Source organism: Eimeria tenella, genomic scaffold (genome assembly GCF_000499545.2).
Source record: "Eimeria tenella Houghton genomic scaffold, Eth_scaff32, whole genome shotgun sequence".
In the NCBI taxonomy this organism is placed as follows: Eukaryota; Apicomplexa; class Conoidasida; order Eucoccidiorida; family Eimeriidae; genus Eimeria; species Eimeria tenella.
Genome location: NW_013543049.1, coordinates 142,713 through 163,502, shown reverse-complemented (window position 1 = coordinate 163,502; position 20,790 = coordinate 142,713). Strand labels below are relative to the sequence as shown.

The following is a 20,790-nucleotide window of genomic DNA, read 5'->3' as shown; positions in this document are numbered from 1 at the left end:
CAGCAGCAGCAGCAGCAGTTGGCTGTTTGGAGTGTCTGTCTCCACGGCTAACTCGGCTTGCAGCGCTGAGCCTTCGCCCCTGCCTCCCCTCCCTCCCCTCCCTCCCCTCCCCTCCCCTCCCGCTCCACCTCCGCCGCTGCTGCTGCCGCTGCTGCTGCCGCTGCTGCTGCTGCTGCTGCTGCAGGTGACGTGCCAGCTGCCGGTGGAGCAGAGCGGCGGCGAAGGCAAGTGCCTGTGGATCGACACCGAAGGCACTTTCCGCCCCGAACGAATTGTGGCCATCGCCCGCAGGTTCGGCCTCGACCCCGCGGACTGCCTCGACAACATCGCCTACGCCAGGGCCTACAACTGCGGTCCGCTGCTGCTGCTGCTGCTGCTGCTGCTGCTGCTGCTGCTGCTGCGGCTGCGGGAGCAGCAGCGGCAGCGGCAGCAGGGGCGGGGAGGTGGTTGAGAGGAGAGAGGGATGGGGAATAATGTCGAAGGGGTCTTTTGACGTTTTGGAATTCATCAGTGTTCACTCTTAAATTAAATTGTTGGAATTGTCAATTGTTAATTATTAAGTGTGGATTATTAATTGTATTAATTGTTAATTATTAACTACTTATTACTGATTATTCGTTTTTAACTTTTAATTTGAAAAAGTGTCAACGGCGTGTTTCACGCAAGAGCATGTGCTGTCCAAACAAATAAAATAAACAAAGATACACGAAACAAAATTAATTAATTAAGTACTAAAACTAAATTAATAATAAAACAAACAAGAAACAAATGGCTAAATAAATGAGTGCACAAATGGAGAAGCAAACTGCGCAGGTGACCAGTGGACCACGACGAGCCAAGTGGACTGGAAGCCGATCTTCTTACGATTTTGGTCGATTTGTGTTCTTTTGTGTTCGTTTTTGTTCGTTTTTGTTCGCTTTTGAAATATAAATGAATTAAATGGGATTTAATGAAACAAACTGGAGGAAAGTTGGGAAGTTTGCGCGGGTTTGCGCAGACCACCAGCTGGAGCTTCTGGCGCAGGCGGCGGCGATGATGAGCGAGGCGCGCTTCGCGCTGCTGGTGGTGGACAGCGCCACCGGGTTGTACAGGTCCGAGTTCGTCGGAAGAGGAGAACTTGCTGCTCGACAAGGTCATTTATGTCGTTTTTTGCGGAGTCTACAGCGCCTGGCGGACACATTCGGGGTGGCGGTGCTGGTGAGCAACCAGGTGGTGGCGCGGGTGGACGCGTTCCCGGGCAGCAGCAGCAGCAGCGGCTGCGGCGACAAACTCCCCATCGGAGGCCACATTATGGCGCATGCAAGTCAGACGCGGCTTTACTTGCGCAAGGGAAGGGCCGAAAGCCGCATTTGCAAAGTCTACGACAGCCCCAGCCTCCCCGAGGGCGAGGCGCTCTTCGCCATCGGCGAGGGAGGCATCGGCGATTACGAGGAAAGCTGAGCGATCTCTTCGTTTCTTCCACTCCAAAATACTTCTTTTCCTTTTTCCTCTTCTTTTCCGCAAAAAGAAGACAAAAAACGCCGCAGATTCCCCGCTTTCCGCACTGTTCAACTTCCCGCCCCCTACGCCCCCAGATCCAAGTCTCACAAATCGCCGCTGTTGTCGATTGAATCCGACCGAATTCAGTTAAATTCAATTCATTTAATTAAATTTAATTCAATTAATTAAATTGATTAAATTTAATCCACTTAATTCAGTTAATTCGAGGGATTTGGCTCGGGAAACTCGCGGCGCGGAGAGAAGTTGAATTCCGCAACTTCGTTCAAGTTCTGCAAACGAGTTCTGAATATGCGAATTAATTTGAATTCATTTCGAATTTATAATTCAAGAAATTGAAATAATTCAAATTTAAAATTCAAGAATTAAATTCAAAATTGTATTTCAAGAATTGAAATGAATTCAAATTTATCACTTTGACGGCGGAACCGAAGTCGAAATCGAGTAAGTGCACAGTGGCTCAAGAAGCAGTTGAATTGAATTCAATCAAGTTAAATTAGATTAAATTAAATTAAAGTAAATAAAAGTAAATTAAAATTGAAATTTAATTCAATTGAATTCGATGCGACTTGTGCAAACTCGAGACAAGAAACGCGGGGCTGCGCCAGCGCATGCAGATCTAAAAGAAGAAATAAATGCGAAATAGAAAATAAATGCGAAATAGAAAATAAATGCAATTTGGACAAAAGTTTCTTCTAAAAGTCTTTTTAAGTCTTTTAAAAGTCTTTTTAAAATGAAATTAAAGAAATTTCGAATTAAAAAGGATTAAAAAGGACTAAAAAGAAACAAAAGGCCCCAAACGCCCCCAGTTGCGAGCTGGCTTCCCTCTAAACCCTAAACCCTTGGCCCCAAACCCTAGCTGCTAAACCCTAGTGCCTAAAACCTTGGCCTCAAACCCTACTCGCTAAACCCTAGCCCCAAACCCTAAACCCTAGAGGGTCCGATGGTTGGCTTTTTGTGCCGCTTTTGATTAATTCTTTTATTTCTTTTCCTTTTACTTCTTTTCCTTTTATTTTCGATTTTATTTCTTTTGTTTATTTTTCTTTTATTTCTTTTCTTTTATTTTCGAACTTATTGCTCTTACTTCTTTTTCTTTTATTTCTTTTTTTTCTTTTCTTTTATGTTCGAATTTGTTTCTGTCTGTAGCGGAGAGCCGGATGGCTTATTGAAAAGGCTCAACTGAAAATATTTATTTTATTTTTTGCAAAAAGTACGAAAAGATTTATTGTTTATTTTATATTTCATTAGAAATGCTTTATTCTTATTTAATATATTCTTATTTAATATATTACTTATTTAATATATTCCTATTTAATATATTACTTATCTAATAGTTTATTAGAAATGCTTTATTCTTTATTTAATTATTTACTCCATTTTTTTTCAAAGACAGAAAATGCGCACTTCTGCGCAGTTCAACGAGGTGTACGTACACACTGGCGCATGCGCATGCATGCGAAAGATAGCAATTAAACGTTAGTATTTACTTACTTCTATTTTTCTTTATCTATTTATTTATTTATTATTTATCTATTTATCATTTATTTTTATTTATTTATTATTGCCCTTATGGACAAATAGGATTCAAATGGTGGCTGCGAGAAATCTGAATTCGAAGCAAACGGTCGCTTCTCGTTTGTCTGCATACTTTTAATTTGTCTTTTTGATATTTGTTTTCTTTTTTTCCTTCTGTCTTTGCTTTTTGTCCTTTTGTTTGTTTTTGTTTATTTGTCTTCTTCGTGTGCTTTTCTTTTTGTTTTTGTTTACTTCTTTTTACTCGTTTGCCCGCCGTTGTGTCTTTGCGGAACGTGAAACAAAGGCTTAATCGCTAGGGTTTAGGGTTTAGGGTTTAGGTTTTACGGATTAGGGTCTAAGAGGCAGGGTTTAATACGGCTAGGGCCTTACGGCTCGCGGAAGACGGACGGCGGGCCAGCAATTAAGAGTGAGGGTCTAGCATTTAGGGTTTAGGGTTTAGGGTCTAGCGCTTAGGGTTTAGGGTTTAGGGCTTCTTAGGTCGCCGTTGACACTCCTGCTAACTTCAAGGCAGACGAGTCTGCTGCAAAGTTGATTATGGAGTTTAAAAAGAATAAAAAACAAAAGAGAAGAGAACTTGAGGCCTTTATGATAAAGAGTTTGGAGAAGCAAAAGAGGCATTTCTAGTAACTAAGGCGAGGGCTGCAATGGCTGCAAGATATGGCCTTAAAGGGCGCTCTTTTAGCTCCCCACATGTATAGTTGAGTTAATAAAAGAGAAACTAATTAAAAATAATGAAAGAAGTAAAGAATTTAGTGCGGAGATACGGTGTGGGCGTTTGGGTTGAGGTGTCTGTACACCACAGCCGCTGCTGCTGCGCTCGGGGCTGCGCCAAGAGGGAAAGCTGCAGAAATAAAGAAAAGGGTTTCTTCTGGGGATTTAATTTTGATTCAGTTGGAAACCAAATGCAATTTGCTTTCGAATGGTGTGTTAATTGTGCAATAACAAGGACAAAAAGCAAAAACTGAAGACGGCTTCCACTTCGCTGGCTGTGGCGGGTCTTACCCCCAGCTCTTCGCGACAAATGGAATTCAACAGGAATAAACCATTTCAAATTATTTAAATTGATTTAAATTTAATCAAATATCTTTTTATTTTGAAAAACCAACTCAAAAATCCAATTTTCTTCTTTTTTTCGTTTTTTCCGGTTTCGGCGGCTGACGGCGCCACTCCTGCTTCTTTTTTCATCTTTTTCTTTTTTTCGCCTTTTTCTCTCTTCTCCTAACTCAAATTAATTCTACAAAAGAATTGTTTTTCATTTCTTTTTTTTTATTTTCAAATTCGGAGATTTTCTCGCGAAGATGGTCGTCGCGATCAAAGGCATTCTCGTGCAATGGTAAGGAAAAAAAGGAAATTAAAAACCAATAATCCTAAAAAACAACTGAATTAATTAATTGTGATCTTAAAGTGCAATTAAATAAACCATTTGTGGATTTAAAAGGAAGAAAATTAACAAGTTATTCATCTTTTTGAAAATCAAACCGAGAAGTTCATTTAATCCTGCTTTTTTCTTTAAACTGAACTAAAAATGAAAAAACAAAAGTGCAAATTGAAATAAACAAAAGTGGAAATTAACAAAAATTAAAAGCTCAAACAGACTCTTCTTCGTTGCTTCGATTGCTTTCATTTTGTTTATTTTTTATATTGTTTTTATTTCTAATTTTATTTTCTTGTTGATCTTTTTCATTTTGTTTTGTTTTCGTCTTTTTGCTTTTATTCAAATTCCCCTCACGACCCTTCAGTGTGTCTGGCCTTTGTTCATTTTGCTTTATCTGTCATTTTTTATTTATTTGTTTTTTATTTTATTTTATTTATTTATTTTTTATTTTGTAAGTTAATCAATTTATTTAGATTTATTTGTTTGTTTATTATTTATTTTCATTATTTTGCTGCAGTTTAATTCTTTGCCATTTAATTAATTCAGTTGTTCTTCCTTTCGACTTCTTGATTATTTCAACTCCATTATTTTATTTTATTTTTAATTTTATTTATATATATTTATTATTTATTTATTTGTTTATTTATTTATTATTATTTACCTAATTTAATTCCTTTTAGACAATTTGCTGAATATTCCTTTCACTTATTTCGCCCAAGACAAACACCCATCAGTCCGTTTTTTTCCAAATTTCCAAACAGATGAATCCCTCAATTAATTAATTAATCTATTATTTATTTATTATTTATTTATTATATTCGTTATACTTATTATTTATTTATTTATTATTTATTTATTTTGTTTTTAGTGACCCCCCCACAATGGAGATAATTCTGCAGCTGAACGAAACGAAGAATTTCATAATTGAAAAAATCAGCGAAGAGCACGTGTTGTGTTCGGAGTCGGTTTGTAGTTTTTTGGAGGTAAAGTCTTTCCAGAAAAAGACTTTTTGGAGCTTTTTTTGAGCCTTTTGGAGCCTTTTAAAGGACGTTTTGGACTCCAAATCACTTCCTAAATGACTCCTTTTGTCCTTTTATTCTTTTATTATTCCTTTGTGTTTTTGTTTCTTTTTGTTTTCTCTTTTTTGCCTTTTCTTATCTCAAAATTTTGTCAAGTCGTTCTTTTTGGTCCTTCAGCTCGCTGTTCTAGCAGTAATAATTAATTTTGATTTCTTTCTTTTAGCTGCTGCGCTGCAGCTGAAAAGAAAGGATAGCAAATAAATAATAATTATTATTTATTTGTCCATTTATCTATTCTTTTTTAAAAATATGCAATAATTATTATTTATTTGTCTATTTACTCATTCTTTTTCTTTGTTTGTCTCTGTATTTTTTTTCACTTGTTTATTAAATCAATTGGTGTTTTCTTTGTCTTTTGATTGGCTCGTTTAATTGCCAAATGGCTCATTTTTTATGATACTAATATTTGTTTATTCGTTCATTTATATATTTATTTGTTTACTTATTTATTTATTTTAATTAAATTGTTTTTAGTTTTGTTTTTTTTATTTATTCAGGAAGAAGTGACGAGGCGTTTGGAACTGGCTGAGCGACCTTTGGCGGAAATGCAAAAAGAGAAAAAGGCGAATGAGGCGGGGGCTGCTGCCAATACCTACTGATTGAAGAGTAAATAAATAAATAAATAAATAATAAATATTAAATAAAAAAGAGAAATAAATGCAGAGTTAACTGTTTGTTCATTTGCCCTTTTGATCCGCGACACCTGCGGTGTATGATGAGCTCCACTCTAGAAAACAAGAATTAAATGAAAAAAGTGGATTTAAATTTTAATTTTGTTTTATTTAATTTACATTTGCAGAAATATAAATTAAAAATTGAAATTTTAAACTGCATTTGGCCTTTTTGTCCTTTCTTCGCTCCCGACACATTTCCTGCACTTACCGCAGGCGTACGTACACCTCAGCTGAAACCCATTCCTTCGCCATCCTTCTCTTAAATTACATTTTTTGTATTTATATATATAAATATTTATATATAAATATAGTATATGTATCCATATTTATAAATGTTAAACTAACTAATTGAACTTATAAAGCATCGAATACTTTTTATCAAATAAAGTGATTTCTTTTGTGCGTGTGAACTGCAGCATTTTGCCGGCCATCCGAAGTCTCTTGATTTCTCGTTTATCTCTTTTTATTCAGAATTCAATTTCTTTTATTTTCTCTTTTTAATTTTCATTGTTATGAAAAAGTTAAAATGAAAATTAAAGACGAGACACGGGCGAGGCCTGTTCGCCGTCCAGGTGTCTGTACACCTCAATTTTACCCTCTAGTCGTTTTTTTTATTTGCTTCGCCGTTCCCTCGTTAGTCACTTATATTTATTTTTGTTTTATTATGAATTATGGAATGTTTGAGAGCAGCAAAAGCAGCAGCAGCAACAGCAGCAGCAGCAGCAAAAACAGCAGCAAAGTCAGAAGCAGAAGCAGCAGCAAAGTCAGAAGCAAAAGCAGCACAAACGCAGCAGCAAGAGCAGCAGCAAAAGCAGCAGGACAGTCTCCGTTTTGTTACTTGTGCCGCATTTGCTGACACATTACTAAATTATTTTCTTTTTTCCCTTTTCACTTTTAAATAATTTTGCATTATTTTCAAGTAATTTCCTTTTTACGAATTCGCGAGAAACAAACGAATTAATTGTATACGAACAAATTGTGAAAGCAAAACAATTTAATGAATTTATATCTTGAGAAAATATTTAAAAACAAATTTAATTAAAATAACTAAAATAGAGTAAATGAATGACACAGTGGGGTGTTGGAGCAACAGCAAAAAGGACAGGAGGAAGAAGTGTCTGCGAGCTGCAGCAGCAGCAGCAGCAGCAGCTGCTGCTGCTGCTGCTGCTGCTGTTTGTACTTTGCAGCAGAAGCAAAATGAAAAGCTTCATGTGGGAAAGAACAACCTGAAAGGAATTGCTACTGCTGTATTTTGGCCTTGCAAGTGCATTTAAGAAGAATGAAAATAAATAGAAGTTAAATGCTTCTGCAGCACAGCTTAGGGAGAAGTTGCTGCTGCTGCGAAGCTGCAGCAGCAGCTTGGAGGCTGCGGCAGCAGGCGCTGCTGCTGTTTAACGGCTGCAGCAGCAGCGGCAGCAGCAGCAGCCTTTGCTGCAGCGCTAGGGCGTGTGCCTATAGAGCTCGGGGTTTGGTGCTGCAGCAGATGCCGCCTCTCAGGCCGAGGGAGCCGCAGCAGCAGCAACAGCAGCAACAGCAGCTGTGGTGTTGGCAGCCGCAGCAGTAACCGCAGCAGCAGCAGTGGTGTTGGCAGCAGCAACAGTAGCAGCAGCAGCAGCAGTGGTGTTGGTAACAGAAGCAGTACCAGCAGCAGCAGCAGCAGCAGCAGTAAAGATCTGCAGGCTCTGTCTGCTCTAAATGTTTCCATTAATGATTTAATTGTTTTTAAAATTGTGAATTTGATTATAAAATTGATTTTTATTTTATTTAATTTAAATTTCACCCCCGGAAATGGAGCAGAAACTGCAAATTTGTCCCCCCCTTGTTCTCCATAAGCTGCGGCTGTGGATGGCAGTTTTTTGTCCAACTTGATTTAAAAGGAACAAAATAAGTAAATTAAATTTAATTTTATATCTATAAATGCGTTTAAATTCCTCTTTGGGCGTTTGTTGTTGCAGAGAGCAGCTGTGGGTTCCGGGTGTATCGACAGCTGGGCTCCTGCGGGGTGCATCCAGGTGTATCGACAGCTCGCGAAAGCGCGCGTTCTGTCGGATTTCGGAGAAAAAAAGGGGAAAATGGAGGAAAATAAGAAGAAAAGAAAAGAATTAAATATAAAAATTAAATTTGAATTAATTCGATTGAGAAAAGAAAGAAAAGCAGCACAACCAGCACGGATGCCCGAGCGGTTAAGGGGGCGGACTTAAGATCCCCTGGTCGTAAAGACCTCGTGGGTTCGAATCCCACTCCGTGCATTCTCTTCAAAAACAATCCATTTAAATTGTTTACTTAGTGTTTGCTTAATTAAAATTAAAATAATATTTAAAGTGTAATTATTTGCTTAATGTTAGTTTAATTAGAATTGAACATAATTCTAATTAAACTAACATTAATTCATGTTCAGAAACAATTCATTTAAGTTATTTATTTAATATTTGTTTAATTAAAATAATATTTAAAACATATTTACTTATTTAATGCTAATTTAACTAAAATCAAAACTAATTTAAAAAGAATTATTTAATTCATGTTGGTTTAACTAAAAAAAACTAGCATTTAAAAAACAATTATTTATTTAACACTAGCTTACTCAAACCAGTATTTAAAATACAATTATTTATCTAATATTAGTTGGATTAAAACTAATATTTAAAAAAGAATTATTTATTTATTGTTAGTTTAATCAAGACTGGTATTAAAAAGCAATTATTTAATGAGCTTGAATTAATATTTAAAAGACAAGTCTTCAATTAAAACTAATATTTTAAAAATATTAATTTAAAATCCGAATTCAAAAAAGAAATTAATTTCAAGTTTTAATTCAAAAAGAGAACAATATAAAGTTGCAATTTGAGAAGAAATTGGAGTTGAAATTCTAATTTAATTTAAAGTTGAAACACTAAATAAATTGAAAAATATATTAATTTAAAGCTGCATTTTTGGGAACAAATTAATTTAAATTTGAAGTTTAAAATACTTTTAATGTTTCTTTGTTCCATTCTGCAATTAAAAAGAAACTTTATTTATTATTTCATTAAATTAAAATTTAAAATAAAAAGGAAATAAAATAAGCCACTATTCACACAGCAACGAGGTGTACGTGCACCCCAGCTGCGCGCGTTTCCCTTTATATATATTATATTTTAATAAAAAGATATGCAGAGATTCAAGAAGACTTATTCATTTATTTATTCATTTATTTTTTAAATTAATTATTTTATTTTATTTATTTATTTATTTATTTACTAGGGTGCTTACATGCACAGTAAAGAAGGAAACTTCATTTTGAGTAACTTTTTGTCGAGGCCTATCTAATTTTTTATTTGAATTAATTTATTAATTTGTTTATTTACTTATTTGCATATAATGCCATTCAAACCATTTATTTCGAATTAAAAAGTAACTAACTAGTGAGTATTTATTTATTTATTTCATTTATCCATCTACTGTCGCAACAAATTAATAAAAATGCTTTTCTTCAAATATCTGAATTTCCTCCGTCTCAAAACTTTCAACAAGTCCCAAATATTTGCAACTAATCCACTTTTATTTTCAGAAACTGTTCAGTTATCTTTTGCTGCTCCAGCTGCTGCTGCTGCAGCTGCTGCTGTTGCTGTTGCTGCAGCTGCTGCTGTTGCTGCAGTAGCTGCTGATGCAGCTGCTGCTGCTGCTGCAGCTGCTGCTGCAGCAGCTGCTGCTGCAGCAGCTGCTGTTGCTGCAGCAGGTGCTGTTGCTCCTGCTGCAGCTGCTGCTGTTCAGCAGCAGCTGCAGTTGCCCTCAGCAGAAGGCCTCCAGAACTCTTTGGGAGGAACTCTGGACAGAATTTGAATTTAATTTGAATTTTTGAGTCATTTATTTCATGTCTTCAATTTTGAACTTTTAAATTTATTTCTTGATTTATATTTATCAAATTATACCATTTAAATTCTACTTTGATTATTCTTCTTTATTGCACTTCTTGAATTGCATTTTCGGAATTAATTTAAATTGCGTTTCTTGATTTCAACTTTTTAGTTCTACGAGTTACAAATCCAATTCTTGAATTTAATTTCGTGAATTTAATTTCTTGAATTAAATTTCTTTAATATTTTAAATTCCATCTTTTGAAATATAATTCATGAATTGAATTTCTTGAATTGAATTTATTGAATTGAATTTATTGAAATGCAATTCTCAGAATTTGAATTTTAATTTTCGAATTTAAATTTCGGAAATGAAATTCCCGAATTCTGCATTTGCGAAATTGAATTTGATTAATTTTCGTTTTTGAATTTCTCCGCCGCAAATTCCCAAATTTGAATTTCTTGAATTCAATTTCTCGAATTCAATTTCTTGAATTATATTTCTTGAAGTATATTTCTTGAATTACATTTCCTGAATTATATTTCTTGAATTATATTTGTTGAATTATATTTGTTGAATTGTTTGTTCTTCTTGGAGTGGATTTCTTGAATTGATTTTCTCGAAAAGGATTTCCGAATTGAACATCTTGAATTACATTTCTTGAATTGAATTTCTCAAATTGAACATCTTGAATTGTTCTTCTTGAACTGAACATCTTGAATGACATTTGTTGAAATGAAAACCTTGAACTAGATTTCTTGAATTGAAAATCTTGAGTAGTATTTCTCGAATTGAACATCTTGAATGACATTTGTTGAAATGAAAACCTTGAACTAGATTTCTTGAATTGAAAATCTTGAGTCGGGAAATATTACTCAAGAACTTCATTTCAAGCTTGAATTGAAGGCCTTGACCAACATATCATGAAGATCTTGAACAACTTCTTGATTGAAAATCTTGAATTTCTTGAATTTTTCGAACAACATTTCTTGAATTGCAGATCTTGAATTGGATTTTAAGACCCTTTCATTCAACTTTGCACTGCGAGTTTTATGAGATGGTCCATAAAGACTTTAAGACTGACATCATCGGTGTTTATTGCAGTTTCCCCGTTGCTGTCGCCGAAGCCAATTCCTGCTGCTGCTGCTGCTGCTCCTGCTGCTGCTGAGTCATAAGAAACTGAAGGGTTTACCTTCGCGAGCAAAAACCGAGCCTGAGAGCCCCCGCTGTTGCACTGCACGTACTTGGGGGCCGGGAACCTGCAGCAACAGGGTTTAGGGAATAGGGTTTGGGGTTTCTGTAGGAAAGCGGTTTGGGGTTTTCAGTTTAGGGCTCGTGCGACAGCCTGGCTGCGGCGGCCGAGGGTTTAGGGTTTAGGGTTTGGGGTTTCTTTTCGAGAGCGGCTTGGGGTTTTCAATCAAGAGTTCGCGAGAGAAAATGGCTGTGGCAGCCGAGGGTTTAGGGTTTAGGGTTTAGACTCAGAGGGGTTTAACGGAAAAAGGAAAAGCCCACGAACCTGTCACTTAGGATTACAGCGGCATCATCCACAGGCGCCTGCATGCACAAGTTAAGACAGAGAGCAGCAAATAAAAAGGTTGCAACCTGCTGCTGCTGCTGTTGCTGACGCAGCAGCAGCAGCACCAGCGCATCCAAAATCAGCGCCATCAACAGCTGCTCTAACCGGCAGCAACAGCACCGGCAAATTCAGCTGCAGCTGCTGCTGCAGCAGCACCAGCATCACCAGGCCCAGCAGCAGCACCATCACCCCCGCAGCAGCAGCAGCACCACCACCACCCGCGCAGCACCAACAGCAGCAGCAGCACCACCACCAATACACCCGCAGCAGCAGCAGCAACAACGCAACAACAGCAGCAGCAGCAGCACCACCACCACCCCCGCAGCAGCAGCAGCAGAAGCTTGCCTGCAGCAGCTGTCTGAGGTTTTCATATTCAGGAAGGTTGTGATAGCCTTGCTGCTTCCACTGGTGAATTAATTCCCCGTGCCAAACCACAACGTGGAAGAAGGAGTCCAGCAGCAGAATCACGTCGGGCTGAAATGATAAATAATAAATAAATAAATAAATACATAAATGATAAATTAATGATCTAATGAATGAAATAATTAATCAGCTGGTGATGGCTTGGGCAGTCCAAAGTAACAAAAAGATGAATCAGCGAAATGAAATAAGGAAACAAACAGCCACTTCAAGTTGAAAAAACACATAAATGAATGAAAAGATAAATAAAAATGAAAAACAAAAGAGGAAATAATTATATAAAACAAATAGATAAAAAGGACAAATAAAAGAGAACAAAGAATCGAGAAACAGAAAACTGGCAGCCAAGGAAAGCCATTTAAAAGCACGAAGAAGCTGCGAAAAAGCAGAAAAGAATTAAAACGAAATTCCCCGTCAACTTGAGAAAACAAACAAATAAATAAATAAATAATAAATAAATAATCATAAATAAATAAGAGGACAGTAAAGGATAAAGAACAGAAAGACCTAGAAGCCACGAAAAAGCAGAAGAGAATTAAATTATTTGGAAAGAAACAAAAACGAAACAAAGTTAAATTCTTTGTAAAAATAATTAAATGCAATTCCTCCTCAACAGAAAACGGAAAAGAAACAAAACCAAAGCCTCCACCAAAGAAAGCCGAAAAGACTTGAAATGGATCTCAAATATCGACTTTTCCTTGAAACAAAGAGCAAAGAACAAATTCTTTGTGCAAAGAAGCAAATAAAACCGAAAAAAACTGAATTAAATTGCGTTTAATTGCATTAAATTGCATTAAATTGCATTTAATTGAATTAAATTGGATTAAATTGCATCAAATTGCATTAAATTTGACCTTGAGGGCCTGCGCGTCAAGCAACACTGGCTGGGGAGGCCCCTGCTGGTTCAAAGAGTAAGAAAGCAGGGCCGGCTGAATCATCACCAGCGCGTTCACCACGCTGGCCCGGAGCAGCACCGATCTGCGTTCAAATTCGACAATCGAGGCCCAATTTAATCCATTTTAAGCCTCTTTTAATCAATAAACATCATTCTAAAATGTTTGTTTAGTCTTTTATTCGCTCATTTATTCATTTGTCCATTTATCTGCTCATTTGCTGCTCGATTCCTCGCTGCTTAGGTCCACAGTTGCACCAGCTGCTACTTCGAACTCGTTCTTCGTCATTTTGTTTCGCGACCAGACGCAAAAACAATTAAATATATAATAATAAGATTATAATTAATCAATAAAATAAATAGAATAAATAAAATAAATAAATAAATAGACAAATGAACAAACTGAATGAACAAAACTTGCAAAACCCGCAAATCTGGTGACGACTTCCGTCGTTCTGTTCCTTGCAAATCGCCAGATTTGAAACAAATAGAAGCCAAATTTGTTTACTGATGAATTGATCCAATTGTGAATTAAATGATCGAAACTTTAACCAATTAAAAGATCAACTAACTAATCCACCGATTCGCGAGGCATCTGAGCCACTTCCGGTGCACTGGCGAGCAAATTTCCGTTGAATTTGCAATTAATCTGTTTAAATTTGTGGAAAAGTGGAAATGAAAGACAGAATAAGGAATAAATTTGGAAAAAAAAGAAAATTCACCGGTAATAAGCCGTTTCGTCCGGACTGGCGTTGAAAGTTTGCAAGAAATGACTCCGCCGCAAGTGGTACATGAATTGCGGGTAAATTGCAAACTCCGTCGATAAGTGAAATGAATTCGGATCGTCCTTTTGGTAGTCTGCACACAAACCCTAAACCCTAAACCCTAGCAAGTCCAGCAAGCCCTAACAAACACTAGCAAGCACGAACAAACCCGAAACCCTTAAGAACCCTAGACCCTGGGAAACCATAAACCCTAGAAAATCATGAACCCTAGCAAACCCTAAACCTATAATTAATTAATTAATTAATTAATTAATTAATTAATTAATTAATTTCGAAATGGAGACATTTCCTCCAAAACGAAGTAAAAGGGCTTTCAAAAAGATGCAGAGAGAACGAAAATGGAAAAATGCAGAAATCAAATCAAAATCAGTAATCCACATCGTCTTTGTGTAAATAAATGGAACAAAAAGATACAATAAACAAAATTACATAAAGAAACAAAAAAATGAACAAAATAAATAAAATAAAAACAAACAACTCACCAGCAAATCTGGCGACGAGTCGAATGAGCTTCCTATCGAGCCACCTCAAGACATCCATGGCCTCTTCATTTTCAGTTTTTAAAACTGCCAAACGAGCCGTCAGAACTGCTGCAGCTTCTTGGTCAAAGCCTTCAAGCAAACGCAAACATCCAGCTAGCTAGCTAGCTAGCTGGACAGCTAGCTGGCTAGCTGGACAATTAGCTGGCTAGCTGGATGGCTAGCTGGCCAGCTGGATGGCTAGCTGGTTAGCTTGATGGCTAGCGAGCGAGCGAGGAGATGCGCGGAAAAATCGGACGCGAGCGACTAGCCAGCCAACTGGCTACCTAGCTAAATGGCCACCTTCCTGGCTAGCTAGCTAGCTAGCTAGCTAGCAAGCTAGGCAGTTACCCAGTGGGACAGATAATGGTCATCTACCTGGCTAGCTAGCTGTCTTGCTAGTTAGTTGTTTAGCTAGCTAGCTTGATGGCCACCTAGCTATCTGGCTAGCTAGACAGCTAGCTAGCTAGCTGTACTAGCTAGCTAGGCAGCTATCTAGCCAGCTAGCCAGGCAACTAGCTACCTAGCTAGCCAGCTAGCTAGAAGTTGGGATTACCTGGGGCAATGTCTAGAGGGCTCTGTTCCGCAAAGCGATAAGACAAAGTGGTGACCCGCAGGCGGCGGCGGCCGCTGGGGTGCAAGTAACACGTTTGGAACTGGAGAAAGGACTGTTTGCCTGAGGAAAAGGCGGAAAAGAGGACAAAAAGGGGCTTTTTTGAAAGAAAAAAACCGGAAATAATTAAAAAAGAACTTGGAGGAATTTAAATCGAAAAATCATCCGAAAAAAGCAGAAAAATCCGAAAAAAGCCGAAAAATAAGATGAAAAACACTGAGAAGCGCCCGATCAGCTCCACCGGAAACCGCCAAAACTTGGCCAATTTCCCGCAGTTTTTCGGGAAATAAATCGGGGAATAAACCGGAAAACAAATTGGAAAGTTTTTCAACAAAAAAATCGGAAAATAAATCACCTGGAGGCAAATTGGAAGGGTGTTGGTTGGTGACTTCGAAGTAAAACGCTAGAGTGGTTTCCCTGTCCAGCGCCGCCGCCTGCCATTCCGAAGTCGCGCCTTCTCCAATGGCCAAGTCGGAAACCTGCGCGCCTCTTTTGTTGGTGCCTATAGCGAAGTAAAAGAGAAATTAAATGGAAATAAAAAATAAATAGACAAAAATAAATAATAATTTCGAAAAAAGAAGCAAAAAAACGAATACAACTCCCTCAAGAGCAAACATTTGCAAGACACGCAGCCGCAGAGTGCCTGCAGCAGCCACGCGGTCTTTTGCGAGTCTTTTTCGATTTAATTCGGGAAAAAAGGAAAACAATTGACTCTAAATGAATTAATTCAACAATTAATTGATTAATTGATCCATTAAGTCCGAAATTATCGGGAAATCGGCCAGTTTCTCCACTAAGTTGTTCCCGAAAATTGCGAAAACGGCGCACTTGTGCACGGGCCAATCGCCCCGCAGACTTTAAACTCTTTGCTGCACAAAACCTCCACTCGCGCGTTGAAGCCCATTTGAAGAAACCCTGCACAAACAACCATCAAATCACACAAACCCTAAACCCTAAACCCTAAACCCTCAACAGGTCGGCGCCACTCAGCACCAAGTTCTGGAAGTCCAAGCCGCCAATGCACACAACAAAAGCTACCTAGCTAGCTATGATGTACCTAGCTACGTAGCGAGCTAGCTAGCTAGGTATCTATCTAGCTAGCCAGCTATCTAGCTAGCTAGATATATAGGTGCTGATGGAGGGAGCTGGGGAGGCAACTGGCCAGTTTCCTGGGTGGTGAGCTAGCTGGCTTACTAGCTGGTCACCTCATTAGCTAGCTAGCCACATCAGCTGCCATAGTGCCAGCTAGCTTTCTAGCTAGCTAGCGGGATAGCTAGCCGGGTAGCTAGCTATCCAGCTAGCTCCCTACCTCTCTCTCGCTAGCTCTCTTGCTCTCTAGCTAGCCAGCCCTCCCCCTAGCTAGCCAGCTTGCGCTAAAGCTAGCTAGCTAGCTTGCCAGCTAGCTGCTGCCTCACCGGTTGAGTCTGTCTCGAAGAACTTCCTGAGGCTGTCTTTGTAAACATTCAACGAAAAAGAATCTGCCATCACCACAGCGCCTCCTGTCTTCTCCGGCATTACTTTCATTTCGTAAAGTCCCACCTGAATGGCAAGAGAACTCAACAGACAAAAGGGCCCCACTGCTGCTGCTGCTGCTGTTCTGGTTGTTGTAGCTGCTGTCGCTGCTCCAAGGACTAACATTTAAACGAAATAGCGATTGCAATAATAAGTTTCTTTAGATGATTTTCTTTTATAAACCCTCTAAAACCAAAAGAACTTCAAACAGCTTTCGCACAAAGGAACCTCCTTAGCTAATTCTCTAGGTAGCTCTCTAGCCAGCTACTAGCTAGCTAGCTAGCTCTCTAGCTAGCTGGCCTGCTGGCTGACCAGCTCTCTGACTAGCTCCCTAGCTAGCTAGCTAGTTCTCTAGCTCCCCAGCGAGCTAGCTAGCTAGCCAGCTAGCTAGTGGCCCAAACGGCTCAGTAATTGCAAAACGAATGGAACTCGGCACAAGTTCATGAATAAATGAAGAACTCAACCATTTCCTCTTGAATTAATTGGAAAAGTAATTAATAATTGACTAATTTGGAAAAGGAAGGCAATTAGAAGAGAAAAGGAACTTGGGAAAATGCGCAAACCCACCTGGTCCAAAGAACAGGCGAAAATGTCTATGGCGCAGCCAGCCCGCACTGCCCGGTTTGCAAGAAATGCGTAAAACTTGAGAGCTTTTTGGACAAATCGGGCATTAGAATTGTCCTTTTGGAGGTCCAAGTGGTGCCTAATTGACTCCGCCAGGGGCAGATCCACTATCTGCAGCAAGCGCAAACCCTAAACCTCAAAACAGCGGCTTCTCGCGACACCGGCAGCAGCAACAGCAGCAGCAGCAGCAGCGGCGGCAGCAGCAGCGGCAGTAGGGCGTTTGGGGGGGGGGGAAACGAGGCAAACAAGCAATTAAATGGGGCAGAAGATAACCAATCTTTTGTTTATCATTTGGCGAATTAATAAATCGGGAAAGAGAAGAATTAATTTGATCAAAAAGCAAAGAAAAGAATGAAGAAATGCAGGAAATCACCTGGCCGGGACCCGTGGTGCAGACGCCCCCCGTGAACAGCATAATCCTTGCGGGCAAATTCAACCAACAACTTTCTACGAGAGCCAGAGCCACCGAAAGGGCCAATCCGGTGCATCTTTTGGGTCTTTAAAAGGAAAAAAAGGCGAAGTGCAGAAAAAAAGGAGAAAAAAGGAAAATAAGCGGAAAAATTGCGGGGAAAATGCGGAAAAATGCGAAAAAAAGTTGAACAGGCAGATCGGTTGGGCACCACTGATCAATCCAGTGCACTTTTCGACTCGAAGAAATGATAAATAACCTCGAACAAAAAACGAATTAATAATAATAATAATTTCAAAAAGAAACGCGCAAAAAACGACGAAAATGCCGCCAAAATCGACGAATTCCGAGTAATTGCAATTCAGATAATTGCGAAACAAGTAAGAATAATTCGGAACCAAAAAGCTAAAATACAAAAAGATGAAACGAAATAAAGGAAACGATCATTAAAAGAAAAATGAAAAATAACTCCGATTCAAATAATTCCGAAATAAACAAAAAATTGAATTGAGAACAAACTCTAGTTCGATCTTGCAAAGCCCTGCTACTACATTTTTGGAAGGGGGCAAATTAAACGAACAGAAACAGATACAAAGTGCAAATAAAACGGATCAAATGAAGAAAACAAAAATTAAATAAATGAAATAGCAAAACAAAGATGTAATTAACTCTTAAAAGGGTCAATTCGAACTAAATGCAGATGAACGGTGGTGGCAGCAGCAAGCCCAAGCCCTAAACCCTACACCCTACACCCTAAACCCTCACCTGGAGTCTGCTGGCACTGGCCAGTAGTCCTTCTTCAGGGACTCTAAAATGAAAGAAACTTTTGCTTCGCAGTCCCCCACAGACTGAATAAATCTTGCTGCTGCTGGTGGCAGCCAGGGGCATCTGTTGTTGCTGCTGCCGCTGCGGGGAGCAGCATAAGTAGCACCACCACCCAGTCCCAGCTGCTGCTGAATCTGAAAAACACCCCAAACCCTAAACCCTAAACCCTAGGCCTTAGGCCTTGCCAAACCTTAACCCTAAACCCTAAACGCTGAACCCTCACAATTGCTGAAGAAAGGCCTCTGGATCCGTGGAAAACATGAACTGACACCGCTAAAACCCCAACCCTAAACCCTAAACCCTAAACCCTAAACCTTCACACTAGCTGAAGAGAGGTCTCTGGATCCGTGGAAAACATGAACTGACACCTCTAAAACCCCAAACCTGAACCCTAAATCCTAAACCCTAAACCCTAAACCCTAAACCCTAAACCCTCACACTAGCTAAAGAAAGGTCTCTGGATCCGTGGAAAACATGAACGGACACCTCTAAAACCCCAAACCTGAACCCTAAATCCTAAACCCTAAACCCTAAACCCTAAACCCTCACACTAGCTGAGGAAAGGTCTCTGGATCCGTGGAAAACATGAACTTTGTTGAATTCTCCTCCATCTGCAATTTCGTGGAGCATGCACATGGCTCCGAAAGTGATGAGGCAAATCATTGCATCTGAAGGCATCAGCGCCAGCGCCTGAGTCGAAGCAAACAAACAACTTTTATTTTTAATTTTAAATTTATTTTCCTTTCAAATTAAAACGAAATTCAAAAAAGAATTAAGTTCGCGGAATGCGCACACGCGCACAAGAAACGCAGGATCTGCTGCTGCTGCAGCAGCTGCAGCAGCAGCAGCACAGTGGTGGCAGCAGCAGCGGCACTGTTCGTGGCAGCGAATACAGCAGCAGGATTTGCAGCAACCGCGGATGCAGCAGCAGCGACGGAAGCTGCATTAGAAGAAGCAAATACAGCAGCAGACACAGCTGCAGCAGGAGAAGCAGCTGCAGCAGAAGAAACAGCCACCGCAGCCACCCCACCAGCAGCAGCAGCGCCAGCAGCAGCGCAAGAAGCTGCAGCAGAAATATTAGTAACGGCAGCAGCAGCAGCAACAAAGTCAGCAGCAGCAGCAGCAGCAGCAGCAGCAAACACCTGCAGCAGCGAGTCCTTGAGCTGCTCGATTTCTTCCTCAATTATGCAGGTGTCCAGAACTAGCACAAACAGGGGAGAAGGCAGCAGCTGGTTGGCGTTTCCTGCTGCTCCTGCTGCTGCTGCAGCAGCTGCTGCTGCTGCTGCTGCGCTGCTGGGCAAAGACATGCTGGGGGGCAAAATGTACTCAATGGTTGGGTACAGCAACTCCGCGGGCAAATTCTGAAAACAAAATAAATAATAAATAAATAAATACATAAATAAACAAACTAATTAGCAATTAATTACTTAACTTGTAATTCAATAACTTAATACATTTAATAAGAACAAGGCGGCTCCAGCCGGCCACTGCTATCCACCCAATTATTTCCCCCTTGTCTATTCTTATTCTATTTATCATTAATAAATTAATTAAATATAACTTATTTATTTATTTATTTTGAATTAATTTAATCCAATTTATTTATTTAATTCATATTTCTTACATGTTCGGATATGTGGGCAGCATAGTGGCTGGGGAAAGAATTTCGCTGCAGCGAAAAGGGGCAAGTCCAGCTTTTGTTTCTGCAGACAAAAATAAGTAAATAAACAAATAAATAAATAAAATAATAAATAATAAATAATCAACGAATGATAATTAAATAAAAATAAACAAATGGCGAAATTAGATAAGGCAAATTCGCCAAAGGGGGCACAAAAACGCATTAAAGGCAGCAGCAGCAGCAGCAGCAGCGGGAATAGCAGCAGCAGCAGCAGCAACGGTGTTGTTACTGTATTGCAAATCCAGTATAAACCCTAAACCCTAAACCCTAAACCCGAAACCCTTGGCCTTGAAAGGCGCTGCTGCGGGTTGCGTGTAAGGGTTTACACATCCGCTGCTGCTGCTTGGCGCTTTTCCGTGCAAAGGCTTAAGGGTTTAGGGTTTAGGGTTTTCCATTTCCAAACCCCTGTGCAGATACTGCTCGGCTCCCTTCTAAAGCGGGTTCAGGGTTTAGCCCCAGGGTCCCACGCTGCAGCGCGGGTTTAGGGTTTAGGGTTTGAGGGTTTAGTGTTTAGCCCGAGGGTTTCGCGCTGCAGCGCGGGTCTAGGGTTTAGGGTTTAGGGTTTAGAGTTTGGTTTCGGGTTTCCGCGCGAGCAGCGGCGGACTGCCCGCGGCGCGGCGCCGCCGCCCCAACGGGGCCCGGGGCTAGGGCTAGGGTTTAGGGTTTAGGGTTTAGGGTTTAGGGTTTGGGACCTGAAGTCGACTGCGCAGAAAGGATTCAAAATGCAGCCGCTGACTCTGCAGCGCACGGGCTCGTACTCAACGAGCTGCAGATGCATGCACTCCTTCAGCGGGGTGTACATACACCCCAGCGGCACTTCGATCTGCTGCGCCTCCGCCCGCGTTGGCGGCCAGATGTTCCACGAGAACCGGCAGCCAGTTGCTGCCTCGTGCTCGTGCACGTCCATTGCTGCTGCTGCTGCTGCTGCTGCTGCTGC

At 39.7% G+C, this 20,790-nt stretch overlaps 4 protein-coding genes across 4 annotated transcripts in view; 2 read left to right on the top strand and 2 right to left on the bottom strand.

The window, feature by feature from the left end:
• ETH_00006135 (uncharacterized protein) overlaps positions 1-508 on the bottom strand; it is a gene marked incomplete at both ends in the record, with an annotated part of 1,186 nt that extends 678 nt beyond the window's left edge. The window contains one exon of the mRNA XM_013376162.1: positions 53-508. Within this exon, the coding sequence (XP_013231616.1) occupies positions 53-508 (456 nt within the window). The remainder of the gene's footprint in view (positions 1-52) is intronic.
• A 524-nt stretch (positions 509-1,032) lies between these two features.
• Positions 1,033-1,440, top strand: ETH_00006130 (DNA repair protein, putative; the record flags this gene model as incomplete). The annotated part of the gene is made up of 1 exon (XM_013376161.1): positions 1,033-1,440. The coding sequence occupies one exon, from the start codon at positions 1,033-1,035 to the stop codon at positions 1,438-1,440; it is 408 nt and encodes a 135-aa protein (XP_013231615.1).
• A 2,891-nt stretch (positions 1,441-4,331) lies between these two features.
• On the top strand, positions 4,332-6,086 carry ETH_00006125 (REX1 DNA repair domain-containing protein, putative; the record flags this gene model as incomplete). The annotated part of the gene is made up of 3 exons (XM_013376160.1): positions 4,332-4,366; positions 5,277-5,391; positions 5,985-6,086. 3 exons carry the CDS (start codon positions 4,332-4,334, stop codon positions 6,084-6,086), a joined length of 252 nt encoding a protein of 83 aa, XP_013231614.1.
• Positions 6,087-9,690: 3,604 nt separating this feature from the next.
• ETH_00006120 (protein transport protein Sec23, putative) lies at positions 9,691-20,760 on the bottom strand (the record flags this gene model as incomplete). The annotated part of the gene is made up of 18 exons (XM_013376159.1): positions 9,691-9,966; positions 11,083-11,257; positions 11,515-11,552; positions 11,920-12,048; positions 12,849-12,972; positions 13,609-13,744; positions 14,154-14,282; positions 14,746-14,865; positions 15,158-15,304; positions 15,631-15,717; positions 16,218-16,341; positions 16,882-17,049; positions 17,312-17,435; positions 18,113-18,306; positions 18,722-18,862; positions 19,315-19,533; positions 19,797-19,875; positions 20,546-20,760. 18 exons carry the CDS (start codon positions 20,758-20,760, stop codon positions 9,691-9,693), a joined length of 2,625 nt encoding a protein of 874 aa, XP_013231613.1.
• Positions 20,761-20,790: the final 30 nt, after the last annotated feature.